This window comes from Harpia harpyja, chromosome 8, assembly GCF_026419915.1.
Source record: "Harpia harpyja isolate bHarHar1 chromosome 8, bHarHar1 primary haplotype, whole genome shotgun sequence".
Taxonomy (NCBI): domain Eukaryota; kingdom Metazoa; phylum Chordata; class Aves; order Accipitriformes; family Accipitridae; genus Harpia; species Harpia harpyja.
The window spans coordinates 51,818,232-51,842,005 of NC_068947.1; the positions used below are offsets into that span (position 1 = coordinate 51,818,232).

Below are 23,774 nucleotides of genomic sequence, written 5' to 3' on the forward strand. Positions count from 1 at the left end.
TTTTATGGTTCTTTTTCTTGGCAGGTTCACGCCGCCAGCCCCTGAGCACAGCCAACAGGGATGATGATTTTGTCACACCCCAGCCTCGCACCTTCCGAAATCAAAAGCGTGCCCAAAAGCGCCCTCCACTCAAAAAAGCTGTTATCACCTTCTCCAGTGATGAGGAGAACAGCTCTGAGGACGGTAAGGCATTGTACATGTGTGCTCAAAAGGTGAAAGTGGAGAAAGACTGTAGATTTGGTCCAACAGGGATGTTCTTTTGGTAATGGGCAGAAGGTGTGTAGGGCTTCAGAGCACTGCCTAGGTAGCCTGTAGATTTCCCTGTTCAAGGCAGTGGAGTGCTGGTTATTGACACATTTTACTCTCTTTAGAGCTATCGGCAGAATTAACAGAGGAAGAAACCCCCACCAAAACAACTCCCATCACCAGATCTTCAGCCCGCCGGCTGCGCTGAAGGAACCATCTGCTACTGTCTTTAAAAATAAAACTTCTTTTTTTGCAGCAGTCGTCTTCTGTTGTCTGAACTACCCCATAATATGACAGTGCTTTAAACGAGGACAAAATGGAAGTTACACAGCAGGCTAAAGCAATTCCAATCCTGTCTTTGTGGAGATTATCAAAAGAAAGGCAGTGATAAACATAGCTGCAGCTTTGAGTTGTTTTGCCCTGGCTTTGCAGGTGAAAGTAAGCTGCTCTGATTTAAAAAAAAAAAATCTTTGGAAGAAAGTCTTTCTAAGAAGAGCCCAACTAACCACCGAGTACAAAATACTTATTCCCTTCCCATTTTGTACATGGTTATAAGTATACCATCCAGCTTCTCTTAACACAGGACCAATACAATTTTGCTGAGTTTAGGCCCTTTTACATCTGATCCTTTTTGAAGCTCTTGCCCTGCACAGCCCAGCAGGGCTTTGAGGGGAAGTCACCTGCATCTTTTTCTTGTACAGATCTCAAAGAACAGTTGAGCGATTGGGGGGTGAGGAGAGAGGGAGAGAGAGAAAGGCTGACTTAGACTGTAGCTAGAGCGCTTCAACAGAGAATGTGCAAAGTGAGTAGGAAAAAAATACAACATTTAAAAGTTTTTAAAAAAAAAAACAACAGACAAAAACTTTAGAATTATCTTTGTTCAAGTTACTAAGTATACTGGTAAGATTGGTTGTCTCACTGCACTTTTTGGAATGTAATTGCTGTGAATCCAGTTATGTTTCAAGTCAGACCGGTACTTAAGCTCTTTCCTTCCAGGAATGCCACGTTGGTGTTCAAGTCAGTCCTGACATTTCTTAGACTGCCACATGAACATTAAGTGCCCTAAACTTGAATTTCTGTTAATCACATAAACAACCTTTAACCCTCCTCTCTCACAGGCAAACTGGCATTTGTCCCAGAGCTACTAGTACAGAATTATTTCCTCTTACCTGTCAGTTGCCTAGAAAGCAGACTAGGCGCTAGCTGGACAGGTTCCTGCAGATCTTCCGTATTCTCTGTCTCTGAGGATCTACCAAGTTCTGCAGTTGTCATGGTCGCCCTTGGTTTGCCAGCAAGTAGAGCCTGCTGCTCAGTTCTCTGGCCTGGCTGCATAAGTAGTGATAAAAAACTGCTGTAGCTTATTTTGATCCCTACATTAAAAAAAAAAAGATACCGTATTAGAAATTGCATAGCTTTGCATTGACCTGGGAATACGGGGGTTTTGTGCTAATACCTGAATGGACATTAACACGTCTACTTGTTTCTACAAGCATTTAACGAGGGAATGATGGGGTGACAGGTGTATTTACTGGGCTGGGACGTGTGGACCAAACACCACACTTGAGTCCCAGAACTCGGTAGAAAGATCTGCCCCCTTGCCGCCACTAGTGTAACAGCCAGATACCAACATACCCTCCCCAACTCCAGAGCACCCCAGTAAGAACAGGACAATCGTGAAATACAAAGATCAGAAAGTTACAGCAATGTCCCTCTCTCCCATCCTCCCTGATAAAATATTCAGTGAAAGCTACAGGAGACAGAGGCAGCAGCTACAGCATTAATGGTAAATACAACGCAGAGTCATGCATGCTGTATGTGATTCCCCCACCGCCACCCACAGGGTATGTCACTCACAAATGGGAATGAAAGAAAAAGGACGGCATATATGGATTTCTACCCAGGCTCAAGGCTTGACAAGTCTGCAATAAATCTTGCATATATATGAGATAATACATTGACAACACTGCAGTGAGGGAGATGGGAATGGGTGGCTGGAGGGAGCGAGGTGGCCGTAAAAGTGTCTAAGCATTGGCTTACCTTCAGGCCATGCTTTTCCACTACAAGCGGTTAAACCTTTTCCTTCAGGAGAGCTGCGCAGCCACCTTTCCAAGACGGAAGGAGGGTTTGGCAGTCAATGACTGGACTGACACAGCGGCTCCTTCACTGCTTTGCAGTCCGTCTTTTGCTCTTTCCTGGGCACAGCACTGCCTGGTCGAGCGAGAGCAGAAGGTCAGTGAGCGGGAGCTGCCGTTGGTCCCTTTCTGCAGGCTGTTCAGGTGGAGCATCCCCCTCTCCTCACTGGCCTCTCCTGGCATCGGAGGAATTAGCAATCCTGTGTCATGGACAAAGAAAGTCCTGCTTCATCCAAAGATGAAGCAAAAAACCAAGAGGGGTTTGAACAGCTACGCAGTGGCTGCTGCCTTAAGCAGCTGGTTGCTGCCCTTCTGTTCCTCGCAAGCGGCTGTTTCGGTGGCTGCCGCGATGACCAGGAATTGCTACTGAAGGAGTAATCCCATTCCCTCGCTTCTGAGGCAGTGGGATTACTCAGTGCCGAGATCAGTGGCGTTTCCAGTCTCTGAGGAACTCCTGACCATGGTGGGCTCCAGACTCCTACATGTGGTACCAGTGGAATGATGTGAATATCATCCTTGCTTCTAGAGCCTGCAGCAACCATCAGCCCTTTCCATCACTGTGGGACAAGGGTTGTTCCCCCAGGGTACCGCACCCAGTTCCTAGTCCTCCCACTCTCCAGTTGCCCTGCTCCTTTCCTTTATAAGCAACTATTTGTAAAAGACTGGTTGTGATTCAGCAGGAGACCACTTTTCCAGTGGTCTTGCAAGCTCTAGAATCGGTGCCCCGGCATCAGAGGGGGAAGGGTTTTTACAGAGGAAACTTGTTAGCACCAGAGAGGAAAGGACAATAACCTATTTGAGTCAGAAAACTGGGGCAATCGGGGACTCGTCTGCCAAAGCCTTTTCACTTCACAGTCATTGCCAGGACATGTCAGAGCAACTATTCAGTTCTACTGCAGTCCCAGCAAGGATCTGGGACACGGAGCAGCTGCAACTTCACGGCACCTGAGTCATTGAGCGCCTGCAATTTATCCAAGCTTTGCTGGATATGCAAATTTGCAAGAAAATTTGCAAACTTTGTCTCCAGTCTCTGAAGTTTCTTGCTTGGTATGGGACAATGATCACTCCTTCCCTCTTGCTAGCCTCAGCTTTTGCTGGACCCAAGGAGGAGACCGGTCACTTGAGAGCTCGGAGCCTGTCCATCCCTGCAGGGCTCAGCCTGCGTGCAAGTGGGCTGGAATTTGGAGCAGTCGCAAACACATTTCTGGCATTCTTCTTGCAGTATGGGGGCTACCACGTTCAAGGGCTGCCAGATCAAACCACCACTACATTTCCTATCACAACCAAAGTGTTGTTGCTTTTATACTTACCTTTCGCTCAGGAAAGAGCTGACTCCTGGAAGCGGTGCGTTCAACCTGAGATGCATCTGCCTGCAGCTGTCTTGCCGGGAGCATGAATACTCTAGCGGACTGACTCAGCTGCTTCTGGATGGTCGGATGTGACTAGGAAGTACAGAACAACATCCTCTGAGACATCTTGCATGTGGGATGAACACGTGCTCGCTTCCCATCCTCCTTCCTCTCTCTCCCACCCCTCCAAAACTTTCACACCGCAAAGCACCGTACCCTACCGCATCCAGCACACGGAGGGGCTGGCTGCGCACGCGCATCCCACGCTCCGTTTCTGCACGAGCACCCCGTCCGAATGCCCACGTGAACAGCACATCCCGTGACTCTCCAGCAGTCACCTGTGCTTCGTAGTTTAAAAAGCTGGTGTGAAAGTAGTCCTGTTCCCCATGAAATGTCTTGGTGGAGGCCGTTAACTGGGGCCTGGAGAGCCCCTCCATTTGCCGGCGTGCCCCGGAAAGCTGGCCCAGGCGAGGCAGTGACAGGGGACTGCCAGACAGGATCACCAGAGCATTGCTCTGGAACCAGCACCACCCACGGGTTGCAGGTATTGGGTACAGCTGACATACTTGGATGCCCCCACCTGTGCAAAGTCTCTTCTGCTTCCAGTGTCAATGCTCCGGACTGAAGCCTGAAGTTTCACTTTTCATGGACTGGATGCAAAACGGTTCGTAAAACTTTCTGGCTCCTTGGGCAGGGAAGAAAGGGACCCACAAATCTGTATCTCTGCGTGCAAAATGCTGGGAAGGAAGGGAGGGAAGGAGAGGAAGAAAGGCAGGGCAAATATCTGAACTGTGACTTTTGTTATCTCTGCAAAAGACTTCTTTTTTCTAATTTTCGTCTTTCCTTAAAAAAGAAATAAACAAAAGCAGGCAGCAGAACACTGCCTGTCAAGTTTTGACCCAACGGCTCTGTGCAACAGTACTGAAGAAAGGGAAGTTGAAGGTGTTATTAAACTCACCCCAGCACACCCACTACTCATCCTGCACTGGGGTACAGTCCCCCCATTCCTCTCCCCTGACAAACTTTCCTGATTAGTTTCTGTCTTCACACCCAGGCTGACTTCTGCACCCTGATCTCCAAACAGTGACCTCATTGCCTTGTTCAACTGGTGAGAAACTACAGTAAAATGGGAGAGGTAAACAAAGGGGGGGGGAACTAATGGCCAGAAGATTTAGGAGGTAGGAATCTGCTCCTTGCCGTCCCGCTTCCATTGTGCGCCTGAGCTTGAGAAAATGCAAGCTGAGCCTCGACGAGCTCTTTTCTGTGCCGGTTCCTCTGGAAACTCAGCCCGGCCCTCCAGATGGTGGCTCAGGACAACCAGCCTGCAAGTTATATGCCCGCTAGTACTAGACCCACAGACCCGTCACCGCTACAAATCCCGTAGAGTTAGTGCTGGAATTCACACACCTTCTGCAGCAAGAGCTCTTCATTCCCAGGCCAACCGGCTCACCAAGATATAAATCTTAAAAACGAAAGCCTGTATTGTCACGGAGCTGAATTTGTGTCAGCTCTGTGCAGCCAGCAGTGTGCCTACCACTAGCTGAGCTGTAGTTCATGCTCACGCTGATTAGAGAAATAGCATTAACAGCACTCTGCCTACGAGGAGTATGTTCAATATCACTATACAATGCAGCCTTCAATATCCTCCTTTGGGACGTGTTTCAAAGTGTCACCCCATTCCTGACCCTGACAGATACCTCCAGGTCCTGGCCAGCAGCAGCTCAACTCACATCTATCTTCCCAGACACTCAGTAAACACCTTTGTGTCCTTTTTCTTTAGAGGAAGGGGTCTTGCTGAGCTCACCCTGAAATATATCACCCTGGACAAAAGGGCTGAAAGGTTAAGGAGCTCCGGGGGGTAGTTCAGCAGAGAGCTGGGGGCCAGGCGCCTGCCAGAACCAAAGCTATAAAGGCGAAGAGGGGCTAGGGACCGCATCCGACACGGATGCTGCGGGTCCTGCCTCGCCTCCCACAAGCCCTGGGATAAGAAGAAGATGCTGGGGCTCCAGTCGTGGCCTTGCTCGCTTTTCCTCCTCTTAGTTCTGCTCTCTGCCAGCGTTCAGACCGTGTCCTTACCAGGACAGAGGCTACAGGTAGGACGGACTGGGAGAGAGCTGAGGGAGGTTTCAGGAGCGGAGGGGCAATTTGGGGAGGTCGTGTTTGAACCTGGAATGAGCGGTGGTCCCAAATTCCAGCTACCGGAGGCTGCTGTCTATTCCCACCGCTCCCTCCCTCCCCTTCAGTCCAACAGCCTCAGCTCCAGGGTGACTGCATCTTCATAACCCAGCTCTTAAGGAGCAGCAGCATTACAAGACAGCGGGCAGACAAAAGATTTTTAGTGCTTTCTGGTCTGGGGCAGGCTGCCCGTGGGACTCACCACATTGCCTGCAGAGGCTTTTAATGGTGAAGAGACTGGTCCCGTCTAACTCCGCCCTGTGTCAGCAGCCACCAGAAATTACAGTCGTGTCCCTCGTCATGTTCAGTGCCTGGTTCTGACGTCCCGGATGGAAGGCGCATCCTGCTAGGCCGGGATTTTCACTCCTAAGCTCGTTATTACCCCCCGGTAGCCCCTCTTTAAGGCCAAGAGCCCCGGTCAGGATGCCAGCTAAGGGCTTCTTCACTTGGGTAAATCTTTTATCCTCAGCAATTACAGCAATAATACTTCTGGCTTTCAAATCTACCCAGCTCCCTCTTACTCAAACCGTAACCTGCGCCCCAACACCTTGCCTTCACGTCACCCTGGGAAAGCTACAGGGAAGTAGTTAGGACGTGAACTAAAATCACAAGACTGATCCTGCTATGACTCACCGCTTTCACTCCTCGCTGAAGATGCCCGTGTCCGCTTCAATTAACTCGCTACCGAAAAGAGCTGCACAAAAGGCATCTTCAGCCTTAGCTCAGCACCCACGTGAGGGACAGATGTGGAACGGCTACCGCAGGCTGCTTCCCTGGGCAGCCATGCCATGCCTCCGCTGCGCCCAATGTACTTCCCAACCCTCGTCTCCCTACAGCCGGAGGCTGTCGGCAGTGCCGGGGGTGTACGATCAGCACGTACGCGCCTGCACAGATAACCTAGAGGATTCCCAGCAGATGGGGAGTCCCCCTTCCTCACCCCTGCTCTGCTCCTGCCTCCCCCTCATCTTTAGCAGCAGGTATTTGGGGCTGGTCCGTCCTCCCCACCAGCCCGCTGGAAAAAAAAAAAAAAAAGAGATGCCACACAGCAGCCTGAGCACATGGAGGTGCTCAGCATCAGCAAAAGGAGCAAGGACTGAAGCCTGTTACCTTCCAAGGGGTGCGGAGGGGATGGTTTGACAAGAGCAGGGCAATCTGCAGGCAGGCAGAGGCTCACAGCAGCTGCCTGCCTGCTCTTTTGGACAGCAAAATCATTTCAGGCTGCAGGAGGGGCCGGTCTAGCCCTTGCCTGCGTCTGGATGCAAGGTCACAGGCGCGGTGCCTGTGTGCTGGCACCATTTTATGTCCCGCCCGAGCCCTAAGGAAGGTGTGAGCAGTGGGGTGCAAGGGGGTACAAGGCTTATCGCCGGGAGCGCAGGCGACCCCGCTCTCACCCCCTTCTCCTCTGTTTATCCCAGATGCTCCTTTCCCAGTTGCTGCCCCTGGAGCCCGAGTCCACGCTGGCCGAAGAGGACACGAAGGAGGGGTCCAGCTTCGGCCCTCAGTTGCTCTCCTCCACCCTCCCCTTCCTCCCCTCTGGGGCTAGAGCTGCCCGTCCCCCTCTCTGGCGCAAGACCCTCGCCAGTCGCAAATGGGCGCTGCCTGGAGATTGGGCCTGGAAGGCCGTGCCCAGGGGCTGCTTTGGGCTGAAACTGGACCGGATCGGGACCTTCAGCGGTCTGGGGTGTTAGTCTCGCAGGGGGTCCGAGGTGAGAGAGTCAGCAGCGGGGGCTCGAACAAGCAGGCAGGGAAGAAGTAAGGGGAGACCTGAGAGCACGGATAGCGGGGAGGACCGGGAGCGAGGGGATGGGGCCAGCGGGGCAGGCTGCGGGACCACCGCCTGCCTGCAGCCGGGGCAAAGGCTGGGACGCGGGACCACCCGCGCGTAGTGGGGTTGTGCTGGGGGGGCCCAGCCGGGGTGCGAGAGCGGGCAGGCTGCGCGCCGCTGGGCGGCTCACCAGCCCCGCTTCTCCGCAGCCGGAGAAGGAGACCCAGGCACCCGCAACACCGGCTTGGGAACCAGCGTGCCGAGCCGGCGGCCGAAAACCCTGGAGCTCCTGCCCCAAAGGAGAGCGGCGGTGGCGGGGAAGCGGCACCGGCGGTACGAGGAGGAGCTGCCCGGCTCCACGGCTGCCCCTCGACCGCAGGACCCCCTGCTCCGCCGGCAGCCCCCTCCCTCCTCTCCGTGCTTGAGGACTCGCTTGCTAATTAAACAGAGCTGTATTAATTTCCGCGTCCCAGCTTGGCGGCAGCGCCTCCGCGAGAGGCCCCGGGGGGCCGTGCGGGGGCGAGGGGCTGGCAGCGGGGGGCAGGCCGGGAGATGTCTGGCCCCCACGCGCGGGGCCATGTTGGGTGCACGCCGCCATTCCGAGTGGGCCAGGCGGCACGCGCGGTTGCAGCACGGTGCCGCCGGGACTGCGGTGGTGGCGGCGGCGGCGGCGGCGGGGGGGGGGGGGGGGGGGCATCAGGCGAGATATCGACCGCAGGCCGAGCGCGGGGGCAGAAAGGCCACGTTGGCTCATCCCAGCCGCACTGTGCCCCCCCCGGAGCAGGGCGGCCGGTGCTGCGGTGTTTGCCGAGCAAACACAGGGGCCTCCTGTTTGTGCAGAAGCTGTCCCCGAGAGCCTCCCCCCCCGGCCCCTCGGCGGGCTGCGGCTGGGGCACCACGAACCCCGGCATGGGCTTGCACGCCTCCAGCCCCGCCGCAGTACCATGCGAGCCATCATCTCCTGGCCTTTAAGAAAAGGTCGTAACCTCGGCCGGGTCTAAACTTAGCCGCCGGCTCCTCGGCGGCACCGGGAATAGCAGCGGTACAAGGAGAGTTGGGTTACGTTCGAGCTGCATGACCCCTCTCTGCCCCCCCACCCCAGTACCTGCATGGCTCCCCCAGCCCGCTCCTCGCTCCTCATCCTCAAATCCCCGCTGAAGCCCCGCTCAGCCGAGCAAGCCGGAGAGACAGGCCTGCTCCCACCACCCCGGATCTGCATCCCCGCTGTTCCCACGCCTTCCTCCGGGACCCCCCTCCCCAAGGGACGGAGGCTTTCGGGCACGCTCTGGGCCTCGTGCCTATAACGCGCGTTCGTCCCGCTGCACCCGGGCCGCGCGAGCCCTGCGCCAAGCCGGGGGGATGCAGCCCCGCATGGGTCTGGCACGGGTCGGGGCGGGGGGAGAAGGCGAGCTGGGCAGCGGCGACGGCCGCCATGCAAGGAGCGCTGCCTTCTCGCAGGCAGCCGGCGAAGGCGGGCCGAGGCGGCGGACGCGGGCCGGCAGACGGGCAGGATTTCCGCCGTCACGTCCCGCGGGTAGCGGCAGTGCCGCAGTGCCTCGTTTAAGATGGTGCTCACGCTGCGGCGCGTGGCCTGCCGGGCCGGTGGTCCCATCCAGAGGACGCCTGGTTAAACCCACCCAGGGGAGCCAGAAGCAGGCAGCTGGGGGGGTCCCCAGCCTGGGGGGGGGGGGGGCAAGCGAGCTCCCAGCCAGCACCCGCTGCCTGCCAGCGCTGGGGGAAATGGGAGATGCTGGTGGACCTGCTGCTCCCTCGAGGTGTCCCCAGCATCTCTGCGGCCCCTTTGCCCTCGCCGCCATGCTGGGGGAGCAGGAGGGTTGGGAGAGGGGGGCAGGCTGCAGCCGGGGGGGGGGGGGTGCGTGTGTGTGTGTGTGTGTCTCTCCTTTGTTACCAGGTAAAAGCAACCCACGCCATTCCCCAGGGGTGGGCGAGCCCCTCACCGGCCATCACGGCCGTGGGGGTGTGTGTGTGTGTGGGGGGGGGGGGGTGTGTGTGTCCTTCCCGCCTCCCCAGGCAAGGTCCCAGCTGCCCTTCCCCACCCTGCGGACACCTCCCGTTTTCCTCCGGGACCGCGGCATCCCCCAAGGGCTGGCTCGGAGGGAAGCTACACCCCGCACCCCCAAAACCCGCCGGGACCTTTGCAGCCCCCCCCCCCCCCCCTCCTTCCCTAAACCGGCTCGGGGCCTTTGTTACACGTGGGGGGGGGGTACCGGGGGGGGGGGGGGGGAGAAGCAACCGCACCCGCAGCTCGGGCGCACGTAGCCCGGCCCGGCCCCCGCGTTCCCATTCGGTGCCGGCCCGGCGGGGCGGTCTCCAGCCCGTCCCCTCCGCGGCTATAAAGGGCGGCGGAGCGGGGCTGCGCCACCTTCTCACTGCGCGCCGGGGCGGCACAGAGGCAGCAGGTAACGGGCGTGGGGCGGGAGGAGGAGGAGGAGGAGGAAGGCGGGGGGGGGGGGGGGACACGGGCGACCACCATCGCCCACCCGGGGGGAGGGCCGGACTGAGGGGAGGAGGAGGAAGGAGCGGGGCCGGACCGCGTGGCGGCGGGCACAAAGGCGGTGCGGAGCGGTTCGCCTCAAGATGGAGGCGGCGGGGGTGGAGGGTGTGTGCGGCCCCCCCCCCCCCCCCCCCCCCCCCTCCTTCCCTTCCCGCCCCCGGCGGGGGGTGAGACGTTAACGGTGCGGGGGGGGGGGGTGGGTGTGTGTGGGTGGGTGGCCGTTTCCCCCGCATTCACCGGCGGTTTTTCCCCTCAGGAACACCCCGAGGAGGCGAAGATGGTGAAAGTCGGAGTCAACGGGTGAGTGGCCGGGGGGGGGGGGGGCTACAACCCCGGCGGGGTTGGGGGGGGGGGGGGGTGAGGGCCAAGGTCGCCTCAAGGGCGCGGGGGGGGGGGGCTGTGGGGCCCGCTGGGCCCGCTTTACCGTCGCCCCCCCCCCCCCCCCCCCCGGTGCCGGGCTGAGGGACCGGGCGCGCTGCTGAGTCACTTCCCCGTGTAGATTCGGGGTGAGTCACCTCGGAAGAGCCGCCGTTGCCCGCCTGCCCCGGGGGTGTCCCGTCTGTGTGTGCCCCCCCCCTCCCCACCCCGGGGGTCCCCGCACACACACCCCCCCCCCCCCCCCCCCCCCCCTCACCGAAAGGTCGCCCGGTGGATCGTGTGTCGCCGGTGGCCCCGGCGCTGTGACCTTCTCCCACCGGGCCGAGGAGTAACCGGATCCCCGGGGCCGTCAGTAAATTTAGCGCTTGACCTTTCCGGTGCGGGGGTCGGTCTTAATCTTTAACCGGAGGACCTCGGCCTTTGGACGTGGCTGACGGGTTCCCTCCCGCCCTGCCGGGCAGGGAGAGGCGGATGATCCCGAGGGAAGGCAGCCGGCCGTGCCCGGCCCGGCGCGTTCCCTGTTGCTCGTCCTCACCCGCCTCTGTCTCTTCCCCAGATTTGGCCGCATCGGCCGCCTGGTCACCCGGGCTGCCGTCCTCTCTGGCAAAGTCCAAGTGGTGGCCATCAACGATCCCTTCATTGATCTGAACTACATGGTGAGTTGCCTTGCAGTGCCCCCCTCCGGGCTTCTCCGAGTAGAGCTCCCTCTCCTCTGTTCTAGTAGCTTCCCGGGAAAACCGGGTGTGGGCTAGCGGCGCAGGGCTGGGAGGTTCGGCAGAGCCGAGGAAGTGGGGAGCTGAGACTGCGGCGTAGGCAGATCAAGGGTTGGGGAGATGGCAGCCGGGGTGCCTGACCTTCCACCCCCCCCACCTCTCTTTGCTAGGTTTACATGTTCAAATATGACTCGACTCATGGTCACTTCCGGGGCACTGTCAAGGCTGAGAATGGGAAACTTGTGATTAACGGGAACGCTATCACCATCTTCCAGGAGTAAGTATCTCTCTCCCTCTCGCCCTTCTGGAGGATGAAAGCGGGTGTCTTGTGGAGAAGCTCTTACAGTTTTGTCCCTCCTCAGGCGTGACCCCAGCAACATCAAGTGGGCAGATGCTGGTGCTGAATACGTTGTGGAGTCTACTGGCGTCTTCACCACCATGGAGAAGGCTGGGGTGAGTATGCCGCAGCGGCACACGGGAGAAGGGACCGCTGCTCCTGCCTGCGGGGCACGTCACCGTGTACAGAGTTGCTCAAGATGAGGAAGAGATGGGGCTGGGAGGGAGAAGAGGTGGTCTGAAGAAGTGAGCTGTTGGAGGATTCTGGGTTATCTAATCTATCTAATCTCCTCTTTTTCCAGGCTCACCTGAAGGGTGGTGCTAAGCGTGTTATCATCTCTGCCCCATCAGCTGATGCTCCCATGTTTGTGATGGGTGTCAACCATGACAAGTATGACAAGTCTCTGAAAATTGTCAGGTAAGGAGAGAGGAAGATGCTCTCTGGCCTGGAGCTCTCACCAGCTGCGTGGGGTCTCGTCTCACCTTTGTTAGATGTGCTGCCTCTGGCTGATGAGCCTTCCTCTCTCTCTCTCTTCCCCAGCAATGCCTCTTGCACTACTAACTGCCTGGCGCCCTTGGCCAAGGTCATCCATGACAACTTTGGCATCGTGGAGGGTCTTATGGTAGGTCTGGAGCTTGCTGCTCAGAAGGGTGCCCGATCCCCAGGTCCCCTCGTGCGAGAGGAAAAGCATCTGTACTCCCTGTGTCCCCTGGGATGGGGAAGAGGTGCCTGGGATGCTTTTTCTGGAGAGTATCGGCTGTGTTCTGAACTCCTGTGCTCTCTTTTCCCAGACCACTGTCCATGCCATCACAGCCACACAGAAGACAGTGGATGGGCCCTCTGGGAAGCTGTGGAGGGATGGCAGAGGTGCTGCCCAGAACATTATCCCAGCATCTACTGGGGCTGCTAAGGCTGTGGGAAAAGTCATCCCTGAGCTCAATGGGTGAGCGTTGTCCCTTCTTGGGTGTCAGGAGGAGGCAGTCAGTCCCTGGCCAGCTCTGGCCCGTTCCTAGCAGAATGGAGGGCTGGCAGAGGGGTGCTGGGTCCTGTTCCCTGCTGACCTATGTCTCTTGCAGGAAACTTACTGGAATGGCTTTCCGTGTGCCAACCCCCAACGTCTCCGTTGTGGACCTGACCTGCCGTCTGGAAAAACCAGTAAGTCGTGGACATGGCCCTACCAACCTCCAAACCTGCCCCCGCTTCCTCTAAACTCCATCTTCTACCTGGGATTGCCCTCTCTGCATCGCTCTCTTCCCTAAGACTTGATCTGTGTGAAAATAGCACCTGCCGTGGTGCTCCCATGTCTCTCCTCCCTCCCCTCCACCCGGCGGACATTTTGTGTGAGTTGGGATCTGACCATCTTAAATTTATCTCTTCTCAGGCCAAGTATGATGACATCAAGAGGGTAGTGAAGGCTGCTGCTGATGGGCCCCTGAAGGGCATCCTGGCATACACAGAGGACCAGGTAAGTAACTTCTAGTCTCTTGGCCCGTGGTTATTGGCGCTCGCCTCATTTTTCTGATGGTAGCAGCCTTGCTGGGATCCCGGTTTGGGCACTTCTGGTTCAGGCTGCGGGTGACGGCATGCGTTACAATTTCCCCTCTGTTCCAGGTTGTCTCCTGTGACTTCAATGGTGACAGCCATTCCTCCACCTTTGATGCGGGTGCTGGCATTGCACTGAACGACCATTTCGTCAAGCTGGTTTCCTGGTAGGCAGAGCCTGGGGGGTGGGGGGGGGGGACTGTGGGGTCGGGGCCGGCACAGACAAGTGGCAGACTTCTGTCCTGTTCATCACTGCCGGCTGGCAATGCAGGGTGATGCGCGGACCCCTGCTGAGTAGGGTGGCTCTAATGTGGGATGATCTCTGTGGAGTGAGATTGCTTCTTGCCTGAAAGGGCTATAGCCGCCTTCCCTTACTGGAAGGATGGATAGAATGCTTCCTGCTTTCTTTACTGGGAGTGGATGGGAAGCCGCGTGGTTCAGCTGCGTGGGCAGAGGAGCAGAAACCATGGAGAAAGGGGTGCAAGAAATGGGTCAGTCCTGACGGCTTCTGTTTCTCTCCCCAGGTATGATAACGAGTATGGATACAGCAACCGTGTTGTGGACTTGATGGTCCACATGGCATCCAAGGAGTGAGCCGAGCACACAGCCAGCCCCCCTGCTGCCTAGGGAAGCAGGACTCTCCTTCGTTGGAGCCCCTGCCCTTCTTCACCACCGCTTAGCTCTGCATCCTGCAGTGAGAGGCCAGTTCTGTTCCCTTGTCTCCCCCACTCCTCCAACTTCTCCCCGAGCCTGGGGGAGGTGGAGAGGCTGATAGAAACTGATCTGTTTGTGTACCACCTTACATCAATAAAAGTGATCACCATCTGAAATGCCTTGTCTGTCTGTCAGTGGGAAATGGGAGCTAGTAGGGGGGTGTAACGAGCAAATGGACGTGCCTGCTTCAAGATGGGCCCTGGCTGCAACTGCTGGGCCAGCTCTTCAAAGCAGTGCTACGTGGACACCGGGCTGAGGCTGTGAACCCAGGCAGCAGAGAACCTGGGAAATGCCAGCAGAGTCGTTTCGGACAGCTCGGGTCGTGCGTGGGCATGGCGGACTCCCGGGATGCCAGACTCGCTTCAAAGAACAGCGAGCGCCCATCTCCACCGAGCGCCAGGCTGGAGCAAGCGGAGGAGCTGTGCTATGCGGACTGGTGAGCTATGTGTGCCAGATGCGAGAGGCAAGACTCCTGCCCGTAAGCCAAAATAAGGTGTGGTGCAGGGCTGCGCTCGCAGGACTGCTGCGTGGTGGAATGGAAGGCGGCTCTGCTGCTCTGTCCACCGTCTAGCTCTGGATTTGCTTGTCTGGTTGGGTGTATGCAGAATAAAGTGCTGAGCAGCTGACTTCTTTCGCATTTGGTTTGGCAAAGGGGCACAAGAAACAGGAATTATTTCTTCTCATTCCTCCTACCTTAGCAGAAATATTACAAGGAAAACTTTTCATTTGCTTTTACCTCTTAAAACGAATCAACTCGCCCTAGAGGAAATGGCTGCCTAGGGACGTGTCGGAGGCCAGTGTTACCATGGTGGTAGCTAGTCTTAATTCTGGCTTAATTCTATGCGGAAGGAGGGGCAGTTGCAGTTAAGCTCCTGAGCAGCAAATCTCTGCAAGGTGAGTGTCAGCCCTCTGCCAGGGACTGTTACCTCCTCCTGGAAGCACAAACGCTGCTGGGCAGGGGCTGAGCCTTCTGAGGGTAGATAAGCGATGCACTGCATAAAATTGTGTGGCCCTCCATTTTTAGCAGCTCATTTACTGTCTTGGGTGCTTTGTCATTCTCTCCCTAGCAGGCAGGGTTGGAGCTGTTGTCTGGACCACAACTGCTTTAGACCCTGATCTGGAGCAAGGACTTAAGCTGGAGGATTTAAGCTCCCAGGATCAAGGTATGTTGGACACAGTTCCCTGGAGCCGCTTATCTCCAGCGGTTGGGCTGCGTAAAAATTAAACGTTTACTGGACTAGAGGGCAATGACTGAAAGTTGCTTTGCAAAGAGAAAAAGGTTGAATAACCTGCTTCTGGATAGGAGCTGGGACAGCAGCAATACCTGGCTTACCCCACAAACGGCCCTGCGGGAGCTTTAGGTAACTCTGGAGTTAAATGGGAGCTGCCTGATACTGGAGCTAACTGGAGGCAGCCCTCCTGTGGAGTTGGGTTTCTGCTGGGGAGAGGTGTTGCCTGCAGGCCTGTCAGGCTTACAAATGAATCTTGGGTTGATCCCATCCTGTCCTCGATTGCTGTGCTTGGGTGCTTTGAATGGCTGTCCTGTGTGCTGCTGCCCGAGTATTTATGTACGGGCCAGCGAGCGCCTTGATAATCTGGAAGCGTAGAAAGGCTACTGAAACACCTTGTTTGGGGGGGAGGATGCCTCTTTTCCCATGTAAAACAGAGATGTTTTGAACTGGGTTTAAAGCAGGAATATTTCAGTGAGTCACCTTTTTCTTCTAAAAAGCCTTAAGTTTCCTGAGCAAGATAAGGCTGCCTGAAAATTCACCTAGAGCAAAGAGCTCTTCTTATTTAACAAGAGCGAGCCCTATCCAACCTGAGATCAAATTGCTGTGGGAATGAGCAAATTCATACAACCTGGGAGGTAGGGTGGAGGAAGAGTATGTGCTCTCAGACCAACAATTGCTGGGAATGTCTCAGATAAAGGTTCACTGTGTTTTGAAATACTATTTCAACCAGTTTACAATCTGGCTTGAAATTCTTGGGAAAAATGATATGGCATGCAGGCGATGAGGCAAGCCAGGAATCACAGAATTTAAAACATGGTTGCTCTTGTATGGAAAACAGGGAGAGCGAGTGTGGCAAACAAGTCATGCAGCCTTTGGACCGCCTGGAGGGCTTGGTTTCCTCTCTCATAAAAGCTCCCGAAAAAGCACAGCTCTTCTCCTAAATCCTCATTTTATATCCAGACACTGTGCCTGCAGATGGCACCACAGCAAGGCCCCTCCGGACAGATGGAAAAGCTAGCTCAGTGGCCAGCCTGTCCAAGAACTGCAACCCTGTCCTAAAACCTTCCTTTTTTTTTTTTTTTTTTTTGGTCATTTTCAAAAATTGACATATATGACTGTGGATGGCATTGGGATAAAGATGGGAGATCTGCTGTGGCAGCTGCTTTTCTCTCTGGAGAAGAGTTTTTCCCTTAAGTAGGGCAGCTCTAGGTTTGCTCTTGAAGCATTTCTAAGGAAAACTGATGATAGAAATGCGTGGTGAGGGAAGGCAGGCGCTCAGGCAGACATAAAGAGGCTCTTGTTCAGCAAAAGCGATCGTGCCACTCTGCCGGGACAAACCGGCTCTAAGGGCAGCTGCGATAAACCAGAATCTGCCCTGCTTTATGAACGCTTTGCAAGGGGAAGGTATAGAAAGACACTGATCCTGGCCAAAGGTTTGATTCTGCCTTTCTCAACCGACCAGGCACCAGGGCTCGCTGTGCTGGGCCATCGCGAGAGGGATGCACCCGAGATACGGATTCGCTCCTTTGCAGGGCTGTGCTGACGCAAAGCTCTCCGGCCGACCCAAGGGACCACTTCTCTGATGGGCAGCCAACCATTTCTAGGGATGGTAAGCTGCACCTTTTGTTTTCTTTTTTTTAAGACTGAGGAAATGTAAGTGATGCTGCGGTATGGTAATTAGCAGTGGTGTTTGTTACAGGAAAATTCCCTTTTATGGCAACTCTGAACGTTTAGAGAAATTATTTAATACTTCATTGGCATTTGCACACACTTGCCACACATGAATTACTCCCCCAAGAAATGTCTAGTTGTCCCCAGACCACCTTCTTCTCAAGATGCCAGCACGAAACTTCAGCATTGAGGAGAATGCCATATAGTAAAACCATCTTGAGCAGATGTGGAAACTAATTAAGCTTGCTTGAAAAAATCAAACCAAAATGTAACAAACAAAATGGTGACTGTATAAGCACAGTAAAAGAAGTCTTGGACATATAAAACATAACTCTGTCCACTTCTGAAGTAAATGAGTCTTTGAGCAAAGCAATTGCCAAGATCTGTGCAAGGAAGAGGCGATACAGATCTCTGATAGGAAAGACTATGACACAAGGCATGTACTGGATGGTTGTATAAGGTGAGCATCTTAAACAATAATGTTCCAAACTACTTTGTCATAGATGCCATTCACAAAAAGCAGGTTCATGACTGACTGACTTAAACTCAGGGTATGCAAATACCCCTGTGGGCACCAGCAGTACTCACAGAAAGCGGGTGTTTCATCAAAACCAAGCTGCCTGCCTTTGGGCAATCGTACTATATACACACTGCAAAACCAGATAATTTGTTACTTACTTCTCTGAGCTGAATGTAATTTCTTACTACAGGACAGCTAACTTACTTACTTACCTTCATATTTTATCTTACTATAGAAGTGTCATCTTCTTGGGGGAGTTATTCTCAATTAAATGGTCATAGAAGGAACAGTAGTACTGGGTTATACTTTACTGTGTAAGATTTGAAAAGGCAGCTGTCAAAAAGCTGAAGCTGTAGTCAAATAAAAATAGAAGAAAAACTCGTAACTACTAGCAAATTAAACTTAAGAGCCTAAAAAGGGGCTGGTTTTTAGGCAACTATGTGACAAATAGAAAAAGTAGTATGAAAACCTTTTTCAAATGCGTCTTGGAGAAAAGCGAGCTGCCAAAAGGCCGTAAGATGGTGTGGGAGTGATTAGGGAAGCTAAGGCCACGGCAGAAAAGCAAAATGGATGTTTTGCCATCAGAGGAGCTTTGGGGTATTCCCGGACAAGAGCTTTTCCTCAGCGGCGATGACACGAAGCCACCGTCGCAAACCGAAGCGTCAGGCCTTGAGAACACGTCCGTGACGTGAAGGGCAGCAAACCCTCAGCACCAGGTGCCAGACTCGGACGGTCTCCAGCGTGAAGCGGATGCGCAGATAACCCTGCTGTAAGTAATAATTCACCACTCGCGTCAGCCCCCGCCCTGTGATGAAAAGCAACTGGATTTAGGAAAAAAAACCAGACTGGCAAAACCTTTCAAGGAACCTGAACTGCCCCAGGACAGGGCAGACCGCCCTCTCCAGCCGAAAACTGGTGGTGACCAGAGAGAAGGTGCGAGTGGCCAGTGTCTGAGGACATCTGCCCCAGGGTCATTTCCATTCAACGCCTTCAGAACAAATTTGGAGCACGGGATGCCAAGGTTTGTTAGTTATGCAAAATGATGCAGGACACTCAACACTGAATCAGCCTGTGGAAAGGTGCAGAAGGATTTCGTGACCAAGTGACTGGGTTATTAAAATGGTGGGTGAAATTCAAGTTGCTAAATGAGAAGTAATACATGTCGGGGGGGGGGGGAACTCTGACATTGCAGGTCTCAAAGCCCTCCTGTAATGTTGCCCAACTCTGTACCAAACAAGCAAGCAACCTTTGTTGGCCTTGCTCTGAGTCCTGGGACAGAAAAAATAATAGGTGGTTTGTAATCTCTATAATCGCTAGCTTTTTAGTTACCAAGTTGGGTACTAGTTTAGGTGCTGGACCCCAGGCAGACACTGAAATCTCACTGAATGCACATGGCCTCCAGCTTCCCCATCTCCTCAGACTCCTAGTACACCCTTCTCAGCCTGACTAAATTGCCATCTAGACCATCATCACCAAGTGACTTTAGGCACTGGGGAAAAAAATGCTCACTTACTTGCCCTTTTTTTTTTTTTCAGGAGCAAAATAACTAAACTTTTCACTCGCAAAACATTTTTCTCCAGCCTGGAGTCACGGTTAGGAGTCTTTGCTCCAGCTACCCCAACTTGTGATGCAAAACAGGACAAAGCACACCAATGTCACATGGGGCTAAAAGCTGTTTAAAGATGGCATCAGCTTCAGCGGCTGGCTGAGAGCTCACATGAAGCTGCTTGTGAGCCCTGCTCCCTAAGTCTTTCCAGCCCTCCTGTTGTCCTGGGGATGGTTAGTCACTAATATTTCTTGCTCTTAGATGTTTCTAGGCATAGCTTAAAAATTGGCTATATATATATGGCAACAGAACCTATGTTTTGACCCTATTAAAAATATATTTTAGTGTCTCTTGGCATTTTTGACTGAGCTATTTTCTCCTTTTGAAAGTCTGTATCATTTCTATGTATCAAAAATGGTACCAGTTTTGTCTGTCAATTCCCTGTTCCTCCATAAATCTGTGCAGATTTTTTTCCATTCCTTTGTGATTTCTACCCTCCTCCCCTCTCCGCTGGTTCTCATTGGTTTTCATACGTGGCCTGTCAGACTAATCACTGACGTCATTTGCTCACCCGTCCACCCAGTCTTTTTTAAATGTCTCCCCCAATGCATTTAAAAATTGACATCAGCAAACCATGGCTTTCAGCAGCCAACGCTTTTTCATCACCACTGAGGTTGAAGTGCTTTGCAAAACACCGTTTGCAGGAACGCAGCGACAGCACTGTCCTTTCTTTTTTTTTACAGCATCACTTATTCCATCTCCCCAAGCAGCCTCAGGCTTTGCGCGGTGGCTTGTTCTGTGCACCTCCCCATATTAGCATGCTCTAGGTCATCTGTGCCTGGAAATGTAGAAGTGTTTATTCTGAGAAGATCCTGTCAAGGATCCTCCTTAATTGCTAATGGCCTGGAAAGTGCTTCATCATTCCCCTCTGATCACATTCTGCTCTTTCCAAATAGAGAACAGACATATCTGGTGAGTACTTCTCTTCTTTTGCCCTTTTTTTTTTTTTTTTTACAATTTATTTCAGCCAAGAAAAAAGGTTTGTATTACTGCCAGGATTGATTTTTCTTTAAATATAACCAGAACAACTTGTTAGTGTCCTTAGACATCCAGCTATTACATGAGTAGCTGAAGACCTTTTTTATACAGCTGAATTATTTTGTTGTCCCTCTATTCCTTTTCCCCACCCACAGTTGCTGTGGTTGTTACAAGGTTTATTTTCATTAATTAAGGTCAGGCTTTATTATTATTTTTATTAGTTATTCTTATTTCTAAGTACTATAGTCACATGGCCACTTATTCAAGGAAGTAGTTTACTGAAAGCTATCTTCTCATGCGTACTGAATCACAGCTTTTTGGATAACTGGAAAAACTCTCTTCTTTCCAAAGATCTCCCACTTAATCAGACTTTTTTAATACTTCCCCTAAACGATTTCACTGTAAGAAAAGGCTACATAACACCATGCAGTTCTCTGTTATGGCATTTTTGTCCTGGGTGTTGTCTTGATTTGTTTCTCAGTTGATCCCTTGTCTTTAGGCAACTACCAATCCTAACCCAGTCTTCAGCTGTCATAAGGACATCTAAAATCATTGCCTTACTTGGGCATGCCATCATCTGTAAATTGATGAGAAACTCTCCACGGCACAGCATATTCTTTGGTATCCCCAGCCAAAGTCTCCCATGACAACGTAATTTTCCTTTTCACACAAAGCAGAGAGGTACTTCTTACAGAATAAATCACCATGTTTTGTTTGGGGATTCAGGAGCATATAAAAGACCCTTCAATGCCTTGATGAAATTGTGTGTTAGAGCATGTTGTCTGGCTATTAGCTCTAGAGTGAATATGATTTTTAGCACAACTTGCAACCCCAATTCACAATTGCTCTTGCCTATTCCACCTTTACCCAACGGGTTAGACTGGTGAGCTAGCAGTTCTACAATGCAGCCATGAACACGAAAAATATCAATTAACCATATTTCTTCCTACCCTGAGAGCTTCTATTTCCTCTTGCACCTTGCCCAGATGCAGTCTGCTATCGAAGCTGGAAATGCTACTTCTTCCCATCTCTTGTGATACTGGTTCAGTTTCATCATGATGCCTTTTGGTGGCCGCTGGAGCTCCTTTTCCATAGCGTTACCTTAGTACCTTCCCAGCTCTTACAGGTGTTCTCCAAGCTATGAAATCTATACCCCCCTCTGCCAGAAGACCTAGAGCATCCTCTCCTTGTTCCCATCCCAAGAGAAAGTGGCCCAAGCATTTAGAAAATTCACAGCTAAAACACCACGTGCAGTCTCATACATCCACTGGAAGATTTTCAAAGGCGACTGGGCTTCCCTAAAGCTGTCTGTAGCCCATCCAGGTCTCCATGCCGTCTCACTATTGCTCCCAGCATTAATCACCAAGGGTAGGGGCTTGCCAGATGTTTTCAGGAGCCTGTCCATGCATCGTCCAGGTGCACCTCCAAGGATACAGCACTCCACTGTGTTCTGAATTAATGCTGACCTCTCCTCTTGAAAGGAGGTTTCTCACCAGTATTATTTGACATACTTGATCAGCAGGTATGGACACTCTGTGCCACAGGTACCTGAGATAGCAACAACCATAACCACATAAAGAGTATAGCCTTCTCGAGAACAAGCAAAGCTTTTGTAGCAGCGGTATGAGGCTTAGGAAAGCCAATCTCCCAGCTCAAATTTACAAACAAGACTGACTTTTTATGCAGCTTTGATCTCTCCTACCTCTTGGCTAAGAAACCAGATAAACAGAATAATAGACAGGTTACCAGAGAATCAAAAGTTGCTCCAGTGAAGGCTGTCAGCATCACATTTAGGCCCATCTAAGGAATCCCGAGACAGGGAAAAGCTAACATGCACAAAGCCAAGTCGTGTGGGACAGGTGACAAAGCGCCTTCAGCAGAAGGGTGCTGGGTGGAATACACGGGACATTAACTGAACGGACGGACAAGTCAGACTTTCAGTTCTGAGATATGACGTAAAATAGATGGGATCCAGAAATGAGTGAAGGGAGGGAGCAGGCTTGCTTAACACAGGGAAGAGGAACTGGGCTACTTAGTGCTTAGGTTGACTGAACCCTCTCTAGAGCCAGCAAGAACATCCCACACCCGTGTGGTGAGGGGCAAGGAGGGCGATGCTCCCCATCCTCTCTGTGGGAAAAATCTGGTAGTCTTCATCAACAAACTCGGTGAGCCTGGTCTCAGAGCTACCTTGCCAGGCAGGGTCTCTGAGGACGAGAGCTCACCTTTCAGATGAGTCCTGGGGAACTTCACTAGGGAAGGGGCTGGGGAGGCCACTCTCTACACGCTACAGGATCAGAAATGCATTCAGCAGGGAGCCAGGGCTCAATTCTGCAAAATGCCTGGCACCGTCTGTTGAAGTCCCTTGCCAAGAGGCTGATCTCAGCCCAGGGAGCGTGGTGCACAGCAGCCACGGCAGAGAACCGCATCTCTCACCCCCGCTCAAAGGCTGATCGTGTCCCTCAGCGCCTCGTGGAAGTGGGATGCTCACAAGTGGGTCTGTCCCAGCCCAGGGAGAGCTCCTGCCTCAAGGGAGGGATTTTGTGCCACTCCCGCTGCTGATATGAAAGTTGTGCCTGTCCTCACCTAGACACGACAGTCCAAACATTGGAGAGGGAGAAGCCAGAGCAATCGCTAGCACGTTTCCAGACTGCCCGAGTAAGTCTCTGCCAACATGGACTTCTGTAAGGTGAGGAAGCTGAACCAGCCTGCCTAAATATTCAATGGGAGGACCTCACTGCCAACCCAGAGAGACATGATCCTAAAAGGATGGTCTTGGACAAATGTTCGTGGAGGTCACCAGACAGCAGCCACAGTCCCGAGATGGATGCTGATAGAGGGACTGCCGGGATGCATCCTGCCATGGAACCCCATTCAGTAGGGCACATCTGTGCTCCGACTGTACTCGGGCAATAAACATTCACATTAATGCATGGACACCGAGACAGGACTTTGTCCCCTGCATGCCAAAGTATCCTCTAGTGCACTAAGGACCGTACTAGATTCAGCTGCAACACGCTCATGGATGAGCACGGTCAGCTGGTAAGAGTAACTAACCTGCTCCTCCAAAGTTCATTTCATCAGTTCATCATCTTGGTCAAGAGTAGGAAAAAGCCCACTCCGGCCAAGGCCAAGCTGCCCCTGCAACCAAGTCTTTCAGAAAATTTAGGCCAAACTAAGATTTTTGAATGGGCTGGGGTCTAAGGGTAAATGAGGTACGATTATTCCCTGTGAGATGAATACAGACCAGCAAGTGTTCAGAAGGATCAAGCAGCCAAGACCTGGGTCTTCACTAGACAATTTCTTCTGATACTTCTTCCTGAGCAGGCACTGCCGAGAGGTGTCCTGGAAAAGGGATGAGGTTAGGGACACGAGAAGCAACACAGCGCTGAGCAGTTCCTAGGTACCACAGTTCCCAGCGGGGCTCATGGTGGAGACAAGCAGGCTAGATATTCCCCAAAGGAGCCCACAGAGAAGAGTTAAAGAGATGGGGGGTCCATACCTCCTCATATCCAACATCAAAGATGTAGGGTCACCACTGATGGACAGGTACATGCAGGGGAGATGGTCCGGCTAACGCTGGAGTTGGGGCTGTGCTTCCCATGCTGAGAAATTGCTGAGGCAAAGGCTCAGCGTTGCCTGTCCTGCCAGTAAGATCTCAGGGGCTGTCAAACTGGTAGGTGAACGGAGCCTATTGCTGGTGACACAATTCACCAGAGAAGAGCATCTTGCACACGCGGGTGGGGGAGATCTCAGTTTCACTGCAGATGAAGTCCTGAGAAGCAGTGCGGGACCGGGGTCCCCACGTGTCCTGGCACACCAGTGTCTGGCAGCACCAGCTGCTCCTGTGGGCAATGACTGCTCGAGGCAGAGATGTCGGTCCTTCTGTGCTTCATGCTTGAAA

The 23,774-nt window shown here is 53.3% G+C and overlaps 3 protein-coding genes and 2 long non-coding RNA genes across 16 annotated transcripts in view; 4 read left to right on the top strand and 1 right to left on the bottom strand.

Moving 5' to 3' along the window:
* Positions 1 to 501, top strand: part of NCAPD2 (non-SMC condensin I complex subunit D2) — a 26,721-nt gene extending 26,220 nt beyond the window's left edge. For all 3 annotated transcript variants that reach the window (XM_052794273.1, XM_052794270.1, XM_052794271.1), the window contains exons 30-31: positions 25 to 183; positions 372 to 501. In XM_052794273.1, the coding sequence (XP_052650233.1) occupies positions 25 to 183; positions 372 to 454 (242 nt within the window). In that variant the 3' untranslated portion in view covers positions 455 to 501. The remainder of the gene's footprint in view (positions 1 to 24; positions 184 to 371) is intronic.
* The window catches only part of LOC128144888 (uncharacterized), a 12,772-nt gene extending 5,877 nt beyond the window's left edge, over positions 1 to 6,895 (bottom strand). Inside the window, exons 1-5 of one of the 4 annotated variants that reach the window (XR_008236251.1) lie at positions 6,536 to 6,893; positions 4,308 to 4,464; positions 3,689 to 3,820; positions 2,284 to 2,578; positions 1,416 to 1,616 (exon numbers count right to left, since the gene is read on the bottom strand). This is a non-coding gene — a long non-coding RNA (uncharacterized LOC128144888). Of the gene's footprint in view, positions 1 to 1,415; positions 1,617 to 2,283; positions 2,602 to 3,688; positions 3,821 to 4,307; positions 4,465 to 6,535 lie in introns of all 4 variants that reach the window. The other 3 variants (XR_008236252.1, XR_008236253.1, XR_008236250.1) reach the window with 3 other exon arrangements.
* LOC128144887 (C-type natriuretic peptide-like) lies at positions 3,815 to 8,126 on the top strand. 3 transcript variants are annotated; one of them, XM_052794277.1, is made up of 3 exons: positions 3,815 to 4,391; positions 4,782 to 4,835; positions 7,318 to 8,126. In XM_052794277.1, exon 3 carries the CDS (start codon positions 7,318 to 7,320, stop codon positions 7,588 to 7,590), a length of 273 nt encoding a protein of 90 aa, XP_052650237.1. In that variant the 5' UTR covers positions 3,815 to 4,391; positions 4,782 to 4,835; the 3' UTR covers positions 7,591 to 8,126. The 3 variants fall into 3 exon arrangements, with proteins under 3 accessions (XP_052650237.1, XP_052650238.1, XP_052650236.1); XM_052794278.1 differs by lacking the exons at positions 3,815 to 4,391; positions 4,782 to 4,835 and adding an exon at positions 4,842 to 5,820; XM_052794276.1 differs by lacking the exons at positions 3,815 to 4,391; positions 4,782 to 4,835 and adding an exon at positions 7,116 to 7,226.
* Positions 8,127 to 10,008: 1,882 nt separating this feature from the next.
* GAPDH (glyceraldehyde-3-phosphate dehydrogenase) lies at positions 10,009 to 13,982 on the top strand. The gene is made up of 12 exons (XM_052794243.1): positions 10,009 to 10,087; positions 10,439 to 10,482; positions 11,117 to 11,216; positions 11,444 to 11,550; positions 11,636 to 11,726; positions 11,912 to 12,027; positions 12,151 to 12,232; positions 12,402 to 12,553; positions 12,687 to 12,765; positions 12,992 to 13,075; positions 13,222 to 13,319; positions 13,677 to 13,982. Exons 2-12 carry the CDS (start codon positions 10,460 to 10,462, stop codon positions 13,744 to 13,746), a joined length of 1,002 nt encoding a protein of 333 aa, XP_052650203.1. The 5' UTR covers positions 10,009 to 10,087; positions 10,439 to 10,459; the 3' UTR covers positions 13,747 to 13,982.
* Positions 13,983 to 14,156: 174 nt separating this feature from the next.
* Positions 14,157 to 19,918, top strand: LOC128144875 (uncharacterized). 5 transcript variants are annotated; one of them, XR_008236245.1, is made up of 6 exons: positions 14,160 to 15,029; positions 16,561 to 16,707; positions 17,875 to 18,058; positions 18,153 to 18,411; positions 18,825 to 19,068; positions 19,579 to 19,918. It is a non-coding gene; the product is annotated as an uncharacterized LOC128144875 (long non-coding RNA). The 5 variants fall into 5 exon arrangements; XR_008236243.1 differs by lacking the exon at positions 19,579 to 19,918 and having other exon boundaries at positions 14,157 to 15,033; positions 18,825 to 19,403; XR_008236242.1 differs by lacking the exon at positions 19,579 to 19,918 and having other exon boundaries at positions 14,157 to 15,029; positions 18,825 to 19,403.
* Positions 19,919 to 23,774: the final 3,856 nt, after the last annotated feature.